This window comes from Rhipicephalus microplus, chromosome 10 (genome assembly GCF_043290135.1).
Source record: "Rhipicephalus microplus isolate Deutch F79 chromosome 10, USDA_Rmic, whole genome shotgun sequence".
Classification (NCBI taxonomy): domain Eukaryota; kingdom Metazoa; phylum Arthropoda; class Arachnida; order Ixodida; family Ixodidae; genus Rhipicephalus; species Rhipicephalus microplus.
In genome coordinates this window covers 94472427-94491471 of record NC_134709.1, presented here as the reverse complement: position 1 = coordinate 94491471, position 19045 = coordinate 94472427, and the positions used below count along the sequence as shown (strand labels likewise).

Genomic DNA, 19045 nt, shown 5'->3' with positions numbered 1-19045 from the left:
TTCTTCTGTTGTATCCCGAGTATAGCCCACTGCAGAGGGTGGTGAATGTGGTATGCACCTGAAGTAGTGACAGCGTTCTGCTCTTTATTGGTTGAAGCAGAAGTAGGGAGAAGAGAGACATGTTGTCGGGGCGGTGTTGTGCCGGTTTGTGTAGAACACTACATCATGCCTCGAGGAAGGTAGGTCCACTGAGGAAAGTACAGCGAGCATTGTTGCACAACTGGCTTGTCCAAAGAAAGCTTCAACTGGTTTCTGTGCTTTCGATGTGGTGGAGATTCAAGTGGCCTAGTCCAGGCATGTTTGTTGCATGAATAAATGTGTTATTCCAAACATCAGTCGTCCGAGCAACTGACTATTCTCGTGTAGTGGGAGTGCGCTGCGAGTGCATAGCAGTGTGGCAAAATGCTTCTGTGTACACCCTGTTCAATGTAAAATGACAATCAGCGTTGTTTTATTGGACAGGTTACATGCTGATGTGTGACTACTGAAGGATATGCATTATACAAAATTGAAACAGAAATGAGCCACATTAAACAGACGTGTTCCACTTGGAATTCTTTAATGTATACCCAAGACACTGCAAGTGATTGTTTTCACATTCTGCACCAATCACAATGTGGCAGTCACGACTGGAACTGAACACATGACCTTGCGGTCATTAGTAGAACACTCCAGTTACTACAGCAGGTCAAACGCGAATATTTGAGAAAAAGAAAAAGCTTCATACAAACCTTTCTCTGCTATAGCCAGTCCATTTCTGGAAAACTAATGAAGACGAACGTTGATGTAACAAATGCAGATGCTGTAACAAACTGTAGTAAAAATGTGTCAACGTATGTGGTAAAGATGACAAATGCTGAGGAATCATAGCCACCAGTGCCAAGCTTGATATTATTGCTTGTGCTCAGGCTCTGTGGCCTCTTTGCCTTGGCTATAGTTGCCACCTGATATAGACATAAATGTTTCTTGCCAATAGCAACACATCAAAATTAGTACAGATGTTTTTATATCAAATAAACCTTCATTACAAGGAGCTGTGATGCTGTTTCAGACTATATCTTTGGGTGTTTCTCCTTTGGCTTGATTAGGGAGAAATGTGGCAGGGTTTAAATGGGGTCAATGAGCATGTGAACATTGCAGCTGACGACTTTTGGCACGTGTAAAGCATGACCCTCAACGTGTTCGTACGCAGGCTGTATGCTGGACCACCTGGTTGGAAACGTGCTAATGGCTGACTACCTGCTTTATTGGCTCAACCAGCAGCACAATTACAGGTGGGCACAGTGGTTTGATTGATTAGCGAAGTGCCTTCAATACTTCGTCTGTGCGTTGAACTAGCTGAATCACGTGGCTTGTTCTGACAATTCTCACATCTAAGGGCTAATTTAAGGGGAACTCCGGCATTCTTTTGATATGCACCGATTTCACTAAAACTTTTAACACATGTTTTCATTGGTACCGTGGTGATATGTGCCAAATTATACAACCGTAAGTCATTTAGTTTTTGATAAAAAAATTTTTTAAATAGGTAGCTGATTCTGGAATCGCATTTGTAGATGCAGGCCACCCTGTGTATGTGATGTAAGGAACTACTTTTTTTTAAAAACCCTGGCTTTCCCAGCTGACGGATGCAGCGCACTTACTTCTACGAAGTGACGACAACGCGAGAACGGTTCAGTTCTGTCAGCTGCATACAGCGTGTTAGTTGCCGTTCACATCGGTTCTTACAATATTGGGCAAAGAGGACAGCAATTCGGGGCATGTCAGATGCTTCACGCGCCGGCGGGTCGAAATCAAAAAGCGATGCTTTCGCGCTCAGATAGTAGCTGCAATCATCGTCGAACTTGTCACTGGTAAGTTCAGACGAGCTAGCACAGCTTGATTCCGCGTCGGGTGACATCGCCAACTTGCTTTTCGTCTCTGTTTACACTCTGGCCAGCTGTGGCGGGGTGTAGCAGATCTCGTTCAATGCCCACCATGGATGACGGAGCAGCTCCTTGTTTTGGTTTCTGTTTTAGCTCGCTGTTTATTGCTTGAACTTTTTGATGAGTGTCTGGGCAAAATGAACCACCCGAGCTTTTTCAGGACTGTCAATACTACTTGAAAACAGCATTATCTCAGCATGGTCCAAAATGCATTGGAGTTAGCAAAGTTTGCAATGCTGCGAACGCCTCTTTAAAACTTGTCTACGACCCGGGCAAAGTGTGTCAACTTGACTATTTTTTAATAGAAAACACTAACGTGTAGTCAACTGCAAAAGCATAAAGACCACAGGACTTTATTGAAAGCTAAATACCTTTACAGCTTTAGGATGGATTCTTAGGCGGCTTGGTTATCAGATTTCTGTAACATACTTAGATATGTACAGTTTTTCCCTGCTATCTTGGGGTAAGGTAATTAAAAAGAAGTTGCATCGATGTACGAAAATGTGACTAATGCTGTTCTTGTTAATCGTCGCCTCATGCATGCTAGTGAATATTGTTGTCGAGGCTTGGTTAATTTTTTTTTGGACATCTTCTGCTCCATTACTTAAGACGAATGGAAAAGATATGAAAGGTCATCATATTAAAAAATGGTGATATCTGAGTTGGTAGTACAATGCCTCATATCTGTTCTAATTAAGGGAATAATGATTGTACGCCTGTGTAGCCACTCTGTATAGGATAAGAAAGTAGTGCTGTCATGTTGTCTGGCTATTTTCGCTCTGTTGCAGTTACGTTGACTACTTGGGGCTAGATGGGCCATGTGATGACATTCGACTTGTCCTGTACAAGACTGCAATCAACATGCGTGTATTAAACAAAGTGCGCACCTACGAAGGTATGTGGAGACAAACATGTCACTTGTCATTATGCACAACAATTATTCACTGCGCAAAAAGACTTTTAGCAGATATGACTCTCAGGATAGAGAAGTCACCGTATATTTAAATATTCCGCTTGCTGAGCACTCTAGAGCAATGTGAAAGACTTGACACGTAGGTGCAGAGGTGGATTGCATTGTTTGAACATATGTGGCACATTTTTTAGCACAAGAATGTGCATGTACACGTGTACGTTTTTATGTTATTCAAACGTAAATGCATTATCTCATGATGGAGCAAGTTTAATCTAGCATTTAACAACAGAACAGTAGTGCAACCGTGCCTCCTTTGTCTCTGTCAACTCTCCAGTGTTGCTTTTCAACGAATTCCCCTGTTTTGAAGTAAAGTACTTGGTTGAGAATATTTGTGGTGGCTATCCAACGCATGAAAAATACGGCAGTAGTGATGCATCACCTCTAACTAAGGCAGTAGAAGGTGTTGACAAATGCTGCCACAGGTTTCTTTCTGTCCTGTATGCCATATTTTTGAATATCAAGTGAAACTCGTATCACGAAGTTGCAAACAAGTGGCCACTCCCACATAATTATGACAGTATTGTACTCCATTGTGACCTTACTTGGTGCTTTTAGTGACAAAATTTCGATATTTCTGAGGACAAACTTCACTGGTTATTTGAAATAATTACCTAGTTTTCAACCTAAAGCATATTTTTGTGTCACATTGAGATATTGACCTGATGCGGAAAGTGACAACAGGTCAGGAATCGTCACTGGGGCAATGGACGGCTCTGCGAGGTGCGGATAAGTGGACTTGAGCCAAATCGTTTCTCGTTCCAGGATGGAGCCTGCGCCCCAACCAGGAGGCAGCAGCTGCCAACTTTATCCAGGGCTTTCGAAGAGGCCTTCTCGGCCGGATCACATTTCTGCCAGATTCAGAAAAAGGCAGCCTGGTCGCTGCAAGGCAACCCAGTGCGTAGTAGCTTAATTAGGTACAACTTGAGACCACTGCACGTGCATCGTAGATTCCTTCTTTGTGGAGTCGTTCACCTACCACTCATCATAACAAGACCCTTCATGCTAGCACAGGACACGCGAGAACTGTGACCCTGATAAGAAAGACGATAGAATGAACGAAAAACCAGTGCTTTGGATTATCTTCTACTGTGGGCAAATTTATTGTTTACACCCACACCCCCCTTGGCAATCAAGCATCCAGGTCAAGGTTTCATTGTCATTGCTTATTGCAAGGCTCATATAACATTGCTTTAAACCCACCTCTAGAAGCTGTTGCCACGTACGGCCTGCCAGAGGCTTCTACTGGACACTGGAGACGCATCTGCAGTGGTCTGAAGATGAATCCCAGCTGATCGCATGATCTTGTTTTTGTTTTCTGCGGATCCTTCACTTTGTCAACATGTGGTATAAACTGAATTGGCTTACCATGTTGTTACTGTGAAGATGGATGTTTATCAGCATTGTTAGGAAACAATGTGCGAGCAAATACGCTAGCTGAGCCTTTTTTGAAGACGGCGGTGAAGCATGGAGGACATTGCTGTGCAGGGGTTGGTAACATAGTAGGAAGCTGCTCCTGCCTCGAGGGCACTATTTGTCAACTGGTCAACACTGCATCTTTGACACGCACAGCCTGTGCTAGTGAGAATCTGGGTGGTGTTGCACCTCCCTATTTCAAGTGATTTCAGGCTCCCAAGAAAAACTAGCTAGTCAGGCCTAATGCTGATCTTTTGCTGAGATGTCTGTCGTGAAGTAGGTTCAGTATAAGTTAACACCATAAGCTACTGTGTCTTTGGTATTTTTCTTTCACAACAACACAACAGAGCTATAAAAGGGACCCCTAAGAGACAGCGAATCCCTTTAAATTGACAGTGCTCTATGAAAACTCTAATGTTGTTAATTTTACCATCAAAAGTTTAACAAAGGAGGAAGTCAAGGCCAATATTCTATTTTAAAATTTCATGCTGATATCCTTTTGCATGGTCATAGATGTCCAAACGCTTTTGTCTTTTGACAACATTGGCTCAACGAGATTTAATGAAGCATTATACGTTAAGAGTATGGCCTGCTCAGAGATCACCGTAATTCATTTTTATTGATTAGGAGCTTAGTAAATACATGCCATCAAAATCGTTGACCTCACGACGTTTGGTGCAGGAACTTCAAGCTGCCGTCACCAACGGTATTTAATTTTTATGCAAAAGTCTTCTTGCAATAAGCATGGAGTATTTGGAAATGTAAAAGAGTAATTTACAAATGGTAGAAAAATTGTCTAAGCTTTTCATTATGCCATGGAGTAGACAAGCAAGTATCATCAGTGGTAGGTGTGCAAGCCCTTAGTCCTCTTCTGCATGTTCTTACATCAAACTTCATGCTTAGTCAAGCTAATTAAGCTGTCATTACCACTATGCTAATTAAGACATTAATTAGCACAATGATAATTATGGTCTCACCAATTACAGCTACTCTAATAAAGACCTCTTAAGATGAATGATGACTTTGCCAACAACTCAGGCCAACCACAAGCTCCACTGTTCTATCTCGAGCAACTAGAGCAAGCTGCCCAAATTTTTCGACTGAGACAGCATTCATAAGAGCATTGCAAGTGAACACGTGACACGGCCACACATCCAATCTGAGTACAGCGAGGCCCTATAATCAACACCATGCACTTGGCAGACTGTGGAAACGACGCCAAAGTGAGCAGAAATGCCTGGTGGCTTTGCCTGTGCAGTTGACAGGAAAGTATCAATATCAGTCACAGGTGCACAAGCCCTTATAGTCTCCTGCATGCTTTTTGTCAAGCGAATTAAGCCAAGCTATACTAATAACATTTCATTGCACTAATTAGGCTATTGTTAAAAAATCTAATTGGGGTCATTGTAACTATGATCTTGGTCATTACGACCACATCAATATATATGTTTTTTAAAACAAGACCTTGCTAATAGCCTAGGTTGGCCACAAGCACTGCTGTTGGTCCAGTCTTACACCAGCGCAAGCTGCCCTCATTTCTTAACTGAGACAGCATTTATAAGGACTTTACAAGCAACCACTTGCTGTGGACACACTGTTTCAATTCACACCATCAATGCCATGCACTTGGCAACCTGTAGAAACAAAGAAGCTAAGTTAGCAGAGATGCCTGGTCTTCTGCACGCATGGTCACCACATGCTCGCTGCTGGAAGCATGTTGCTCACATTTTGTTACCGCTGTTCAATGTGCCAGCATTATGAGACTGCGTCAGTGGTCAGGTGTGATGTGTATAGAGTTCTTAAGTTGTGCACATGCAATGAAACACTTTTTTTTCACTATAAGGGTGTCGCGACATTTTCTCAACTTTTGGAACATGCTGGAGTGTGCTGCTATTAACAATATACAACGGCAAAAGAAATTTTCGAGAGCTTGCTTAACAAAATGATATAAAAGAGCATTACTTTGGCAATGCTTACCCGATTCAATTGACTGAAAACTCCATACTGCCACCAAGCTGGCAGAAAGCAACCAAACCGCAAATGTTTGTATGCTTCCAGGAGACCATAGCTCAAACTGCTCATCCGCAACAGGCGCAGCCTGTGTACATTGCTAATGTTTACTTGATTGAAGCATTTTGTCAAAAACCTCATTGTAAGCTGATAATTTTCAGGATTGCTTTTGGTTTGACTTGGATGTTCATTTTTTGGGAATGATTGCTGCTTCTTACTTATAGCAATGTTATGGAAAACATGATATGCACACTCACATGGTTCGTCACCCAATCGTAACAAGGAATACTTTGCTTTATGAAGATGGTCAACTGGATTCAAGTCTGGTCAATTATTTTCTGCTCTCTTTATCGAGTGTAGTAAAAAGGGAGTGTGGCTTGGCTACACTTGTTATTCAAGATCTTAATATATCCGAGGCATCAGATTGGGAATGATCAATTTGGCCAGCACGCCATCATCTCATAGGAACGGCAGGCACACCAACTGTTAACAGCAGCTGGGGATTGGTGGTAATTGTAATATACTGCTGAAAATTGTTTTCAGACTTTTGTTTCAGAATGTCTTTCGTCATTCTTGCAATCAATGCTGGCAGGACTTCCCCAACAAAAAAACCGTCCCACTATCCCAACAAAAAAATTTTGGGGGGAAGGTTAGCACTTTCTAATAATATGAAGGTGAACATGCTCTTTGAGATTCTGTGCATCTGCTGTCGTGATTTCTTCTGATGCGGTCAACTTTGGAGAATTCCGTGCTGATGAGCTGTTAAGTTTGTGTTCATCTAAGCGCCGATGCCCCTTCAAACTTTGTGGCTGAGCTCTACTAACGGATGCACACGAGTTCACTTCGCAGCTTTTTATGATCAGTCTATAATTGTGCACACACAAATTACGCAGTCACATAGCCAAAAGTGATAATAAATATGACATTTTTATTATTTAGGGCTTCCGGAAAGAAAACAAATTTCAGACAACTTGTTGGTCTGCCCTAACTTAAGAGTTCGATGCTAGGTGGTGAGTGATGCTGAGGCATGTACGGTGCTGTAATATGCAGACAGGAAGCAGTCTTCTTTAAGACGCCACAGTTGACAGTGCTGCTGGCTGAACACACATTCAAACATGGGCCAAAATAATGTAAGGATTCCTTTTAACTTTTCAAGCAGTCGATAATAACATGGACATCGTCGTGTTGCTTGAACTGACCAAGTGAACAAAGGAATACAATACTATGGGAACAGAATCGTTACATTATCCTGGCCATGCCCTCTATTGCAAAAAGCCGTGGGGGAGGGGCATGCACAGGCTGTTGGAAGCTCGGGAACAAAGTTTTATTTGCCCACTGGTTGAAAACCGATATGTACAACCCAACAATATAAAAAACAAACCAAAAAAGGCAGCCTGCCTGCTAAAAGCCTGGTAGCGGTGTGACACAAAAACTTGGGTGACACTAGGACGGTGGGGGAGGACACAGTGTCCCCTTCCCCCAACCCTTCTGGACTAAATGCAGGGGAGTGGTAGTGGTCTGCTTGCTAGCTGTCGCTGCATCTCGCGTGTCTGTGAATTCCTTTCTCCTTGGAATCCCTCGCGGGGAAGTCTATGCTTCGTCGTGTGGCGCACCCAGAAAGGCACAAACGGAACCGGTCCCCCTCGCCCTGCCTGCACAAAGTGGCCCGTGTTCGGAGAGGAGGTAGAGACAGGGTCTAGGGGAAAAGATTGAGAAGGTCCCCACCAGACACAAGAGTATCCCCCACTTTGAGCTCCGGCCCGACATCGTTCTCGGAAAATCCCAGTCCCCCCCCCCCCCCCCCCTTTACAACCACCGCTGGCGGTAAGAGCACTTCGTCGCAATGTTTCCAGAGATGCTTTCCTCAAGACACTGTTTCCGTGTCGCGCATAACGGCATGTCGTGGTGCTTCAGTGTCAAGTTCTGACTTTTCAAGGAGTAAAGAACTGCGGTGAATGCATATTTGCGTGCCGAGACGCCCCTCCAAAACAAGCGCACAAGTCTACGACAAAGCGGGACAAAAAGAGAGTTCACTCAATTTTTTCTTTCATTCTCGTCTCCCCACCCGCCAAAGCCCCTCCAAGAGTCTGTTGCAGCGCCAGCACGTGCCCCAAACATTCTAAAAGAAAGCAGTGTGGGCCCCTACCAAGGTCCTCCCACGTCCTCCACCACTGAAGGAAAAAAAGAGATATGCACTAGTGTCCACTGTTGCAGCAGCATCACTGTTCTCAACAGCACTTGCACACATATATATTACAGCTAAAAGGAAGAAACAAGGAGAAAAAAACAACAGAAGGGACAAGGCAGCTTCATGGGGGCAAACAGTACCGGCACGTAGACATCTCCAAGCCCCCTACAACAGCAAGGGGCGAGACCCTGCCTGTTCTTTTGACGACTGAACTTTACAGTGGCAGTATACAAAAACGAGCGCGAAAAAAAAAAAAGAAAGCGGCACTAGGAAAACGAGGATCCCATCGTGGCTGGTCCGCAAACGGCAACGATGACTTGGAGGAGAGGTTGAGCGAACCCCGGGCGGCCCGCCCCTCCCCCCTCCGGCAGAGCCAGCCTGCCTGTCGCTCAGGCGTCCTCCTTGCCTGGCACCGCACCGGTGGTGAATGGCGATGACGGTGGCGGCGATGGCGACGCTGGCAACGGCAACGCGGCGGGAATTTTTTCTGCAATGCCGTCTTCGATGCCGTCGGCCTCAGGACTTGTGGTTTGACGTGAGCCACGTGAGACCCTCGAAGAGTCCGTCGCCCGTCGTGGCACATGCTGGCTGCACGTACCAATTTCGGTCGCGGATCCTCGTCAGCCCGAGTTTCTCTTGGATCTCGTGCGGCTTCATGGCTGCGGATTGCAATCCCATTTGTTTACAAGAACTCAAGGTTGAGCTAGCTGCTACGGATTCATCATGAAAGCAGCCAAGGCATGTTGTAAAAATGCTCACGCCGCCAGTAGGGAAGTCACATGCATCATGGAATTACGGGAAGATGATGTTTCGGTAAAGATACACCACGCTCATTGACATAGATACTCAGTTCCGAGTCTTTTCTCAGACACCATTAGACATCGAAGTGCTGTATTTTTACAAGATGTGCAAACGTGCACACACAAGAGAGAACAAGATAACACGGACGCTACGCCTGTGTTGTCTTTTTCGCTTCCCTTGTGTCCGTATTTGCGCGCCTTGCCTTACGATGAGTGTGTGTTTACCAACTTTTCTTGGAATTGAAGGAAAGTAACCAAAGTGGGCGTGTGTCACCACTGAACAACAGAGCCCCACAATTGCATGAGCGTTTTCCGCCGAAAAAAATCATAGAACTATTTTCTGTGGTATGCTGTTTATAAAGAGCGACAGCACGCACCACGGAGTAATTCATATTTGTCTTAGGGCAGTGTCATTTCATGTTTTTGCATGGGTGAAAGCACTACATGTTTTATGAGCATTTCACAGTCAAAATGGGGTCTTCGTCTATAAGGGAGTGCTTGTCACTCTGCAGCTGTTCCAACGACTCGCCGAAGAAGCAACGAATTTCACACTTAAACTACTGTCTAAGCAGATGAAGCAGGTGGTATGCAATGTTATTATTCGAACACGGGCGTCATTCGAAGAGCGAGCCGTACTGGACTACTTTGCGGAGAAGTACATGTGCAATAGCTGCACCTCCTACCTTCCTCTTTATTGCGACGAAAAGTTGTCCGCGAGCATAGCAACCTGATCAAAAACGAATGGTCACTATCACGTATTTCAGCTATGAAGTATTCTATCAGTCTGTTAGTTTCACACACTGGTGAAACTACAACTGCAGTCACTAGTAAATAACGTCTGATAAAAATTCTCAAAAGTTAAAACAGAGATGAGGCGATATGCAGTGGTCAAGTTGGTTATGTAGCAACAAAACTCAACTTCAGGGTTGCGACTGAATTTTTTTTTGTTTGGTGACAATTGTTGAACATTGGACCGACTGACAAAGCCTGTCTCGTCATCTGATCTTTGACTTAAAAACATAAATACATAACAAATGGAATCAATTACACTTATAGCCAATAATATGCGCTTCTCATGAATATAGACTAAAATAAAGTCCTTCATGTTGAGAGGAAATGAGGTTTCAACACCACTCCTGAATCTCAAAATTGAAAAAACATGCAGCTACATGAAAATAAAGAGCGACATAAAACATTAGCAAAAAACATAAAATGACGCAAGAGCAGGGCTGGGCAGTATCGAAGCATTTTGCCCACCTTTGCGCAACAGAACCAACTACTACCACTATCCATACCTGCCAACCTAGCAGCATGTAAATTCGTGAGACTGCCGCTGAGGGGGAGGGGGGCATAAAAGACATAATTGAGACCGTGACAATGGCGACGCGTTGTCATTGCCTGCGTTCACTGCAATTGTGAAAGCATGGCGTTTCAGAGCCCCCACCATAGTGTTTTCTGCAACTGCAGTCATTTCCCCAGATGATGGCAGTTGTTCTCTTAAGTACCACTTCGCGTCCTTGCACTTTGGCAACATTTTCCAAAACAACAGGCCTGCGTGATCACTTACGCTTTGCGGCAAGTTGTGTTTCCTAAGAAATCCTGTGGATAGGCATTCTGCGCAGATCGCACTGTCTTGGCAGCCTTTTTGAAAAAAACTTCCAATGTTTCTGTGAAGCGATGTGTCAGCCTTGCCGCCGAGCGAAATGCTTATATCACAGGCGCACGTGGTACAGAATCCGTACTTGCCACCTTTCCACAACATCACAAAGCACGGAAACTCGGTTGCGTATGAGTCCAGAAACACTTGCAAGTACTATTACTTTACTTTTGGTACCGTCATCAGTCTTTTAACTGGGGGAACACACAACCACCACGACCGCTACAACCTCGTAACAAACAACTGAGGCAAGGGACGTAGGCCTAGCATACAATATGCAGAGGCCAAGGCAGACAGATGAAGTTGTGATACCTTTCCCATCGCCTACTTTCGGTATACAGTGGTCAGCGGGTCTCGCGGCAGGCACCCTTCGCAAAGATGCGTGGCACTCTATGGTATGGTTACAATAAACTATAAGCGTAGCGGCGAGTGAACTTCCACAGCATCGCAACTCGCAGCAGAAAAGGCTGACGTATACGCAAGTGACAGAACAACAACTAAAAACGAAGTTCCTTTGCTGTGACTGCCACTTATAGGGAGATTTGAGTTAGCATTCGTAAAATTAGAGAGAGTTGGCAAGTATAATAGTGGCATTCTGACAACAAAACAGGCGATGATATCATTGCTGAAAAACTGCCCGTGTATTTTTGCAGCCTCGTGGCTCAGTTGCAATCACAAAGCGTTTCAAAATAAATGCGACTTTCTGAATATCACTTGCACCACTCCTTTTGCTTTCAGTATATTGTCTTGGTGCACACATTTGAGCACCTAGCCTATGTAGGATAGTACTTTTTTGAAGGGTAATAGTTTAGTAATTGCTTATAACAAAGTCAACCAGCAACCCTGTGTTTGGCACTCTTTGGTGTAAGTTGCCTTTCTCGATAAAAATCTACCAAGGATAAACCAGAGCAAACACTAAGCATGTGGAAAAAAAAATTGCACCAACACAAGCCTGTCAACAACAAATACAATGAAAAGTGGCAACAGATGTATAAAGAATGACAACAAACACATAATAGATGAACACTAGCACATACTTTACCACTGTCATGTTTGTTGCGATGTGCACTGCCACAATTAATTACTATTGCAAATCACAAGTGTGGCAACCTGCAAGGTAATGGAAGGCTTAACCCCATTATGAACAAACGATTGGCCTGCCATTACATATTACAGCTAAAAGGAAGAAACAAGGAGAGTTAAATATTTTTGAAGTTTGAAAACAGTTAAATATTTTCGAAGTGGAACTCCAGTGATACTTGATAAGTACCAATTTTCACTGAGGAACAAGCCTGTTTAAATGGCTCCAACTTCAAAACTTTAGGCTGGTACATCTTTGTGATGCCTGTGAAAAACAAATTGCAACCCTGCTTTACAACAGTGCTACCTTTAAAGGGCCACTCACCAGGCCCCATAACAAATTTTAGTAAGACTTTGGAAGTTGTTGAGTGTCCAATGAGGAGCATTTTGCAACAAAAATTTTTTTCGACCTCTTCATTAAGAGCTGAGAAAACTGCTTTTTGAAGCAACGCGAAACGAAGATGAGAGGAGGCAAGCTCAAAACGCTTGTTGCTCTACCGCGTAGCCTTCACAAGCCAAATCTCTTCCCTACCCTCTACGGCATCCGACCAAGAGGTCAAGTAAGCATGACGTGCCCAAACAAGCCCAACTACCAAGCACGCAAGCGGTTTTCTTTTTTGACCAGCGTTATATTGTGGTCTACTGCCTGTTTCTGCTCGTTGGTTTAGAAATGCTGGCTTAGATGCAATGGAGTAGATGAGCACAATTAGTGCTCATCTACTCCACCAGTAAAGTAGCTAGCAGGAGCGTTGCTTTCGTTTCCATGGCTGTCGTCAGCTCGATGCGGTGGCCACAGGAACCAGACGCATGCGAAACGCCGGCACATTAGCCCTGCATCTTGTTGCAATTCACGGGGGGGAGGGGGGGGGGGGAAATATGTACACATTCCCTTATTGCATCTCGATTATTTACCTACAGTTTTATTAATCTCTTCAAGCTACAAGTAACATAAATTACGCATGTCGTGTTAAATAATTTTTGCCATGTCACGTGCCACTGTTGGCAACGTCAGAGCACAGTGGTCTATGTAGAGGACTAACGTCATGGCAATGCCATGTACATTGGGCCATTCATACGTGCACATCAAGCCCTCATTCTCTGGGTGCGCGCCCGCGAAAGGAAGGAGAAGCAGTGTTCATCTTGAAATTTGACCCATGTCCACAGCGCGCAGCATTGCAAGTTTTGGCAGCCGTGATCGTGAATGCCCCATCTACGCATTACACTTGTCACTTCAAAATTGTCAAACCTGGTGAGTGGCCCTTCAATGTCACTGGAGTGTGTGAGAAGACGTGGTTTCAGTGCAGTCAATACTAAAGAGGCGCTCACCGTCGGGCAGGTCTTGCTTGTTGGCAAAGACCAGGATGATGGCGTCGCGCATCTCGCGGTCGTTGATGATCTTGTGCAGCTCTTGGCGCGCCTCGTCGATGCGGTCTCGGTCGGCACAGTCCACCACAAAGATTAGTCCCTGCGTGCCCGTGTAGTAGTGCCGCCACAGGGGACGAATCTTGTCTTGACCGCCAACATCCTGAGGACGAGAGAGCAACAACGTCTACTGTCGAGTCACGGCTCCTGTAGAGTGCCCCGAAAGTCCAGTTGAGTACTCGTTCGCCAGCTGTGGGAGCTCCAGCTAGTTTTACTACACAATAGAAATTCGTTTTATTTATTTAAACATACTGCAGACCAGCATATCGGTCCAGGCAAGAGGGGCATAAGAAACATCAAGTGATTCATAACAGCAAAAATGTGAAAAAAAAGAAACATAAAAACTGCAAAAAACATGCATATATACGCTAACAGAGGTCACATGTCTGCGAAACAGCAACGAAATTTATAACACATTTGAACACTCTAATCACCAAGTAGATAACTTTCCAGCCATATAGTAAAATTGTCAGCCGAAAAAAATCTCATGAGGCATTGAATGCCAGTCATCAACTATTAACATTAATTCATATTAATTTGACAGTCATTAATTAAGAAAATAAGTTCATTTGGATGTGCCCTCAGGTCTTTTTCTTCCAGAGTATGTACTGTTTAATAGCATCAAACTCTAGCTAATTCGGTTACATATGGTCTCAACCCAATCAGTTCGGGTGCTCCTTGGAGCATGTCAAGCACAAAGTACCGTAGACGTGTGACACACACACACAAAAAATGAAGACCAATTTCGCAGAGATCAAATATGGCTGTGGGCCTTCAGTCTTTAGAAAGGTGAAGTTGCCATCCATAATCGAGTTGTTGGTACGTAATAAGGCATGGATTCAGAGCATGTTTCAGGTTAACCCTGTAATGCCCAGCAACAGTTATGCCTTCAAAAAAATTGTGAGACAACGCTCACTATTTTTACTCTTCTTCTAGAGTTCATTTTAAGAAAAATAAGAATAAAATTTTGTTTGAGTCGTACGTTATTTAGTGCTAATTGGAAATAATATGTAGGTCACTACCTTTTTCATAACATGTCAAATCTGCAGTAGCTGCTTATGACACCTATGGTAGCTTTTAGTAGCAGTATTGAAGTATCATATTCAATGTGTCAAATATGATACAGTGGGCATTACAGTGTCAAGACGTAGTAATCTTGCCGCATACACTGTGTGAACAAAGTTGCAAGTTGTGAAAGTTGCGGCTTTTGCACTGCCCTCATTAAAGGTAATTACTAAGTTTACATATTCTAAAGATGAATTATGTATTGGTGTAATTAATAGACATTTCTTCATTGTTTTCTTGATACTTTCGATATTCACCGCTTGGTTCATTCCAACACTTTTTCTAGTCCCCGCGAAATTCGCATTGACGAGCTTTCACTATTGCTTGTCTGCAAAAGAGAACGTCACATGAAAAATCAGGCAGGAGCCATTAGGAGAAATTGACAATATTAAACTCTGGGGCTTGACATGCTAGAACCATGAGGCAGGATTCATTTTGAACACCCAGAGTTTCTTCAAAGTGAACCTACACATAAGTAGGCAGGCGTCATTGCATTAGGGCCTCTCCACCGCTAAGAGAATGAGAAGCATAGAACAGGTACAAGTGTGTGTAAATGTGACCGTCATGGTCAACTCTCAATCTCGGGTTTAAGAACAAGTGAGGTACTGAGATGTACATGCACACATCACACGTGAACACCGATGAAGAGAGTGCACAGATGCGTGCATCAACACGACGATGAAATAAAAATGCGAAACCTGAAAAATTTCGTGAGCTGGATGAAAACAGACAAACACTGGCTTCACTTGTCTTGGAATCCTCAGTCATTTTTTTTCTTATAACACTGGATGAATGTGATACACAGAAGATGACAGCCATGCAGGTGAGTTAGTGCAAGGCAGAATACCATTTTAGACAGGCAAAATACAAGTTTCATATACAGTTAAATCTGGCTAATTTGATCCTGCATAATACATTTGTTTTGTTATTATGCTTTTTTTTAATCCCAGCACACGTCCCTTCGAAATAATACATTTTGAGGCAACCACATTTTTGCCCAGAATTGGATAATACTACTGTGAAAGTAGATCTTGACCAATATATATATATATATATATATATATATATATATATCGCAAGTTTACTCTTAGGCACACTAGCTTAAACCACGTTGCATAGCCACTGAGTTCACAGCAGCATCGGATTCATGGCGGAATGATTGCTGCCATGCATGGCCAAGGCATCCAATGATGAAAAGAGGGAAGTGTGGCATAAACATTGCTGAATAAAAGTGATTTTCTGAAGAAGTATCCATATTTCCCTCCTCTCTCTTGTTTAGCCATTTTGTTAAATAAAAGTCTTGCATAGTGCGTTTATTATTCTGTTCGCATCAAAAACGTATTAACCAGATTCCACTATAGGGAACAAATGTTTTCCCCTCCCATGAACGCGCTCCGCTGGTTTTGCAGGTGCAGATTGATGCCAGTCACAATGTAGTTTAGTACAAAATTACCATGAGAGCAATTTCGTACGGAGCCTTGCAAAGAAGTTTCTGAGCAATTAGTAATCAGTTTCTGGTTAATTTAGAGTGATAAAGATTGGTACAGTGGTGTAAGATTCATAAACCTTAAACTTGTGACCAATGAATCAATGGCGATGCAACAATTTGAGGAAAACTTCACCGATTCCACAGAAAGGAGACAAGGAAAAAGCAATTCTAGCAATGTCCAGAGTCAAATTCTCGATCAAAGGTGACGAATATTATGAAGTCCGAAGCTTCAAAGGTTCTCTTGAAAGAGATTCAAAGAATCTCTTTCAAGATTTTTTCTAAATAGCATTCAAGTTTTACACAGATACTCTTGCAGTCTTTTTTTCGTGTCATGACTCTACTGTTAGGCAGACAATCGCTTTTCACTTTTTTTTTTTTTCAACTATGTTCAATCGATGTCGACGCACTCTGCCAGATGTTGCTATATAGTAATTCACAGTATGCACTATTAACTGCTCTTCTTTTTGCTTTTATGCGAATGAAAGAACAATGGAAGCCCAACTGCGGACAGCCGAGAGTTCCTCGCTGAGCGGAAATATGCAAAAAGGCAGGCACGCACCATCTGAACACGTGCAAACTGGAGTACGTGGACAATTCACCACGACAGGGGTGTCACTCACCCAGACATTGAATTTGACGTTCTTGTAGGTGACAGTCTCAACGTTGAAGCCTACCGTTGGAATGGTTGTGACCGACTGTCCGAGCTTCAACTTGTACAAGATGGCTACGGTGCGTGCAATGAGTCAAGGAACGATACACAATGCACACTATGATCACATCAAAGGGACACTAAAGTGAACCCGCGAATCAGTTTAGATAGTAGAACTGCACTCTCAGAATTCCATTATCAATCGACGAACCTGCAAGGTTGTTTTCCAACCCAAACTCTCAGGCACAGACTGCTTTTCTCGCTTACAGTGCTTTTACCACTCCTATTCAAGTGAAGGCGCGCGAGTGCGACGAAACTTTTTTCCCCAACAATTACTGTGTGGTCCTCGTACGAACCCTCGGATCGCATGGTGGACAAGGCACCCGTCATTCGTTAAGAAGGGAGTGGTGGTGGGGGAAGGCAAGAACAGAATGAGTGAGAAAAGCAGTCTGTGAACAAGACCTTCTGGTGGGAAATTAACTTTGCAGGAAAGCCACCTTGCAAATTCCTGAAAATGGTGAATGATGTTATCCCCATAGGTTTCCTGGTAGAGGAGAAAATCAAGGGCTAAATTTCAATTTTAAAATTCTGCACGCAAATCAACACGTCACAAATTTCAAAGTACACTTTTTGTAACTTGCTGACATTGGCTCAACGAAATTTTCTGACACTTAATATGTCAAGACTAAAGCCCCCCTCAGAGGACAATATCTTCATCTATAGCATTTAGGAATCATGTACGACCTAGTACACAGTGTCTAAATCTGCAACTTCGCTAAATTTGGCGTGGCAGCTCCAATGTGGCATTACAAGCTGGCTTTTTTTCAGAAGTTTCCTCACCATGTTTGTTATTGCAGCAAGCTTGATTTTGGAACTGCGAGTGAGAAATTTACTGATGTAACAAAACCATTTTGCTCTTTAGCGGCCCTTTAACTTGTTACTTGCATGAAAGTGACAACTAGACTTTGGCGCTACAGCAAGGTACTTCAGCTCTTCCATTGCGTATTGTCCGATTCGATAGTCGTCATTTTTCCCGCAGCGATTTTGATTACTAATGTTCCTAGCTAGCATATCAATGCATGGTGGGGATGGCACACAATGATCGACGCGCGCCAGATTATGAAACATACCGATTCCACAATGCAGTACACAAGCCATTAGATTCCACTGATCACACACCAAAGTGACATTATGCTCACTAAATGTCACACTGTTTCGAGGCACGGTTCGGCGTGATGAAGTACGACGGCGCAATTACAGAGCGTCAGCTGCTCAGACAGGTCAGAGATGCAAATAGCGATGTTCTCAGCGTCGAGCTGTGTCAAGCACGTTATGCAGCGAAAGCGCCTCTTACGCGAGAAGCTTCTAATAGCAGCTTACAAATCCGAAGCGACACCCTCCGCGATCGGAATGCAAACACTGTACCATTTAAGGACTCGCGCACGATCTCAAAAACAAACCGCTTCCGGCGTGCAAGCAGCGGTCCGTCGAGGTCGCGTACACACACCGACTTTCATCGACACCGGCTCAAGAAGAAGGCGAAGGACACATGGACGCGGCGCCAAGGATTAGCACACAGATGGAGGTGATAAAAAGGATACTGGTTTTTCCGGCGGCGTCTAAGCCCAGCATGAGGATCCTCATTTCCTTGTTCCCGAAAATTTTGGACAGGAGCTTCCCCATGTTTGCCGCCGGGGCCGCGTTACCTGCAATAGAAGGGAGGGGCTTGCAGAGAAACACCTGCTTCGGCGACGCCACGCTCCGATGCTGCCCAGGACGTCAGAGCCCCAGGGCGATCTCGCAGTGAGCGAACAAGCCGTTGAATGGGCGTTGCGGGCAGCACCGCATATCGTCGCACGGGTCTCCTGTCGCGGTCTGAACCACTGACGAGCGCAGTGTTCGAGCTCCTCGGGCGTGCAGCACAGCTCGGCAGATCGAGCGATAGGCGCCGCCGGTCGGCGGCTCGAAGGGTAAAAAAAAAGAAAAAAGGGGCCGCCGACGGCGTGAGTAATCGGCACCGCGGCGGCATATCGTCACACGCTCACCGCCGAGCTTGAGGCTAGGCCTAAATGCCCGGCCCCTTTCCGAGTTACGCCGAGCCGGCAGATTGAAAGAAGAACGAACCGCGTCGAGTTAAACGATGCGTGTACTTACGCGGCGTCTTCCAATAAACGTGGGGGCCCGAACAAATAGCCGCGTCAAACGAATAGACGCATAATCAACTCATTGGTAATTTGTACTTTGAGGAGTAGCTCCTGCCATATTCTACACCGCGACCTCGATCGTCGCCACCACGAGAAAACGGAAACAAGTTCCGATTACTGTTTAACAACCATTAAAATTTGATAATTATTTTTTTTGTTCTTCGTGCTGT

The 19045-nt window shown here is 44.1% G+C and overlaps 2 protein-coding genes across 3 annotated transcripts in view; one reads left to right on the top strand and one right to left on the bottom strand.

The window, feature by feature from the left end:
• Positions 1-4265, top strand: part of LOC119181485 (mitochondrial ribosome-associated GTPase 1) — a 28074-nt gene extending 23809 nt beyond the window's left edge. The window contains exons 8-10 of the mRNA XM_037432738.2: positions 1193-1274; positions 2714-2820; positions 3661-4265. Of these exons, the coding sequence (XP_037288635.2) occupies positions 1193-1274; positions 2714-2820; positions 3661-3800 (329 nt within the window). The 3' untranslated portion in view covers positions 3801-4265. The remainder of the gene's footprint in view (positions 1-1192; positions 1275-2713; positions 2821-3660) is intronic.
• Positions 4266-7229: 2964 nt separating this feature from the next.
• On the bottom strand, positions 7230-19013 carry LOC119181488 (ADP-ribosylation factor 6). 2 transcript variants are annotated; one of them, XM_037432742.2, is made up of 5 exons: positions 18826-19013; positions 18273-18377; positions 16643-16746; positions 13373-13571; positions 7230-9168 (listed from the first exon to the last, which is right to left on the bottom strand). In XM_037432742.2, the coding sequence occupies exons 2-5, from the start codon at positions 18352-18354 to the stop codon at positions 9026-9028; spliced, it is 528 nt and encodes a 175-aa protein (XP_037288639.1). In that variant the 5' UTR covers positions 18355-18377; positions 18826-19013; the 3' UTR covers positions 7230-9025. The 2 variants fall into 2 exon arrangements, with proteins under 2 accessions (XP_037288639.1, XP_037288640.2); XM_037432743.2 differs by lacking the exons at positions 18273-18377; positions 18826-19013 and adding an exon at positions 17802-18061.
• Positions 19014-19045: the final 32 nt, after the last annotated feature.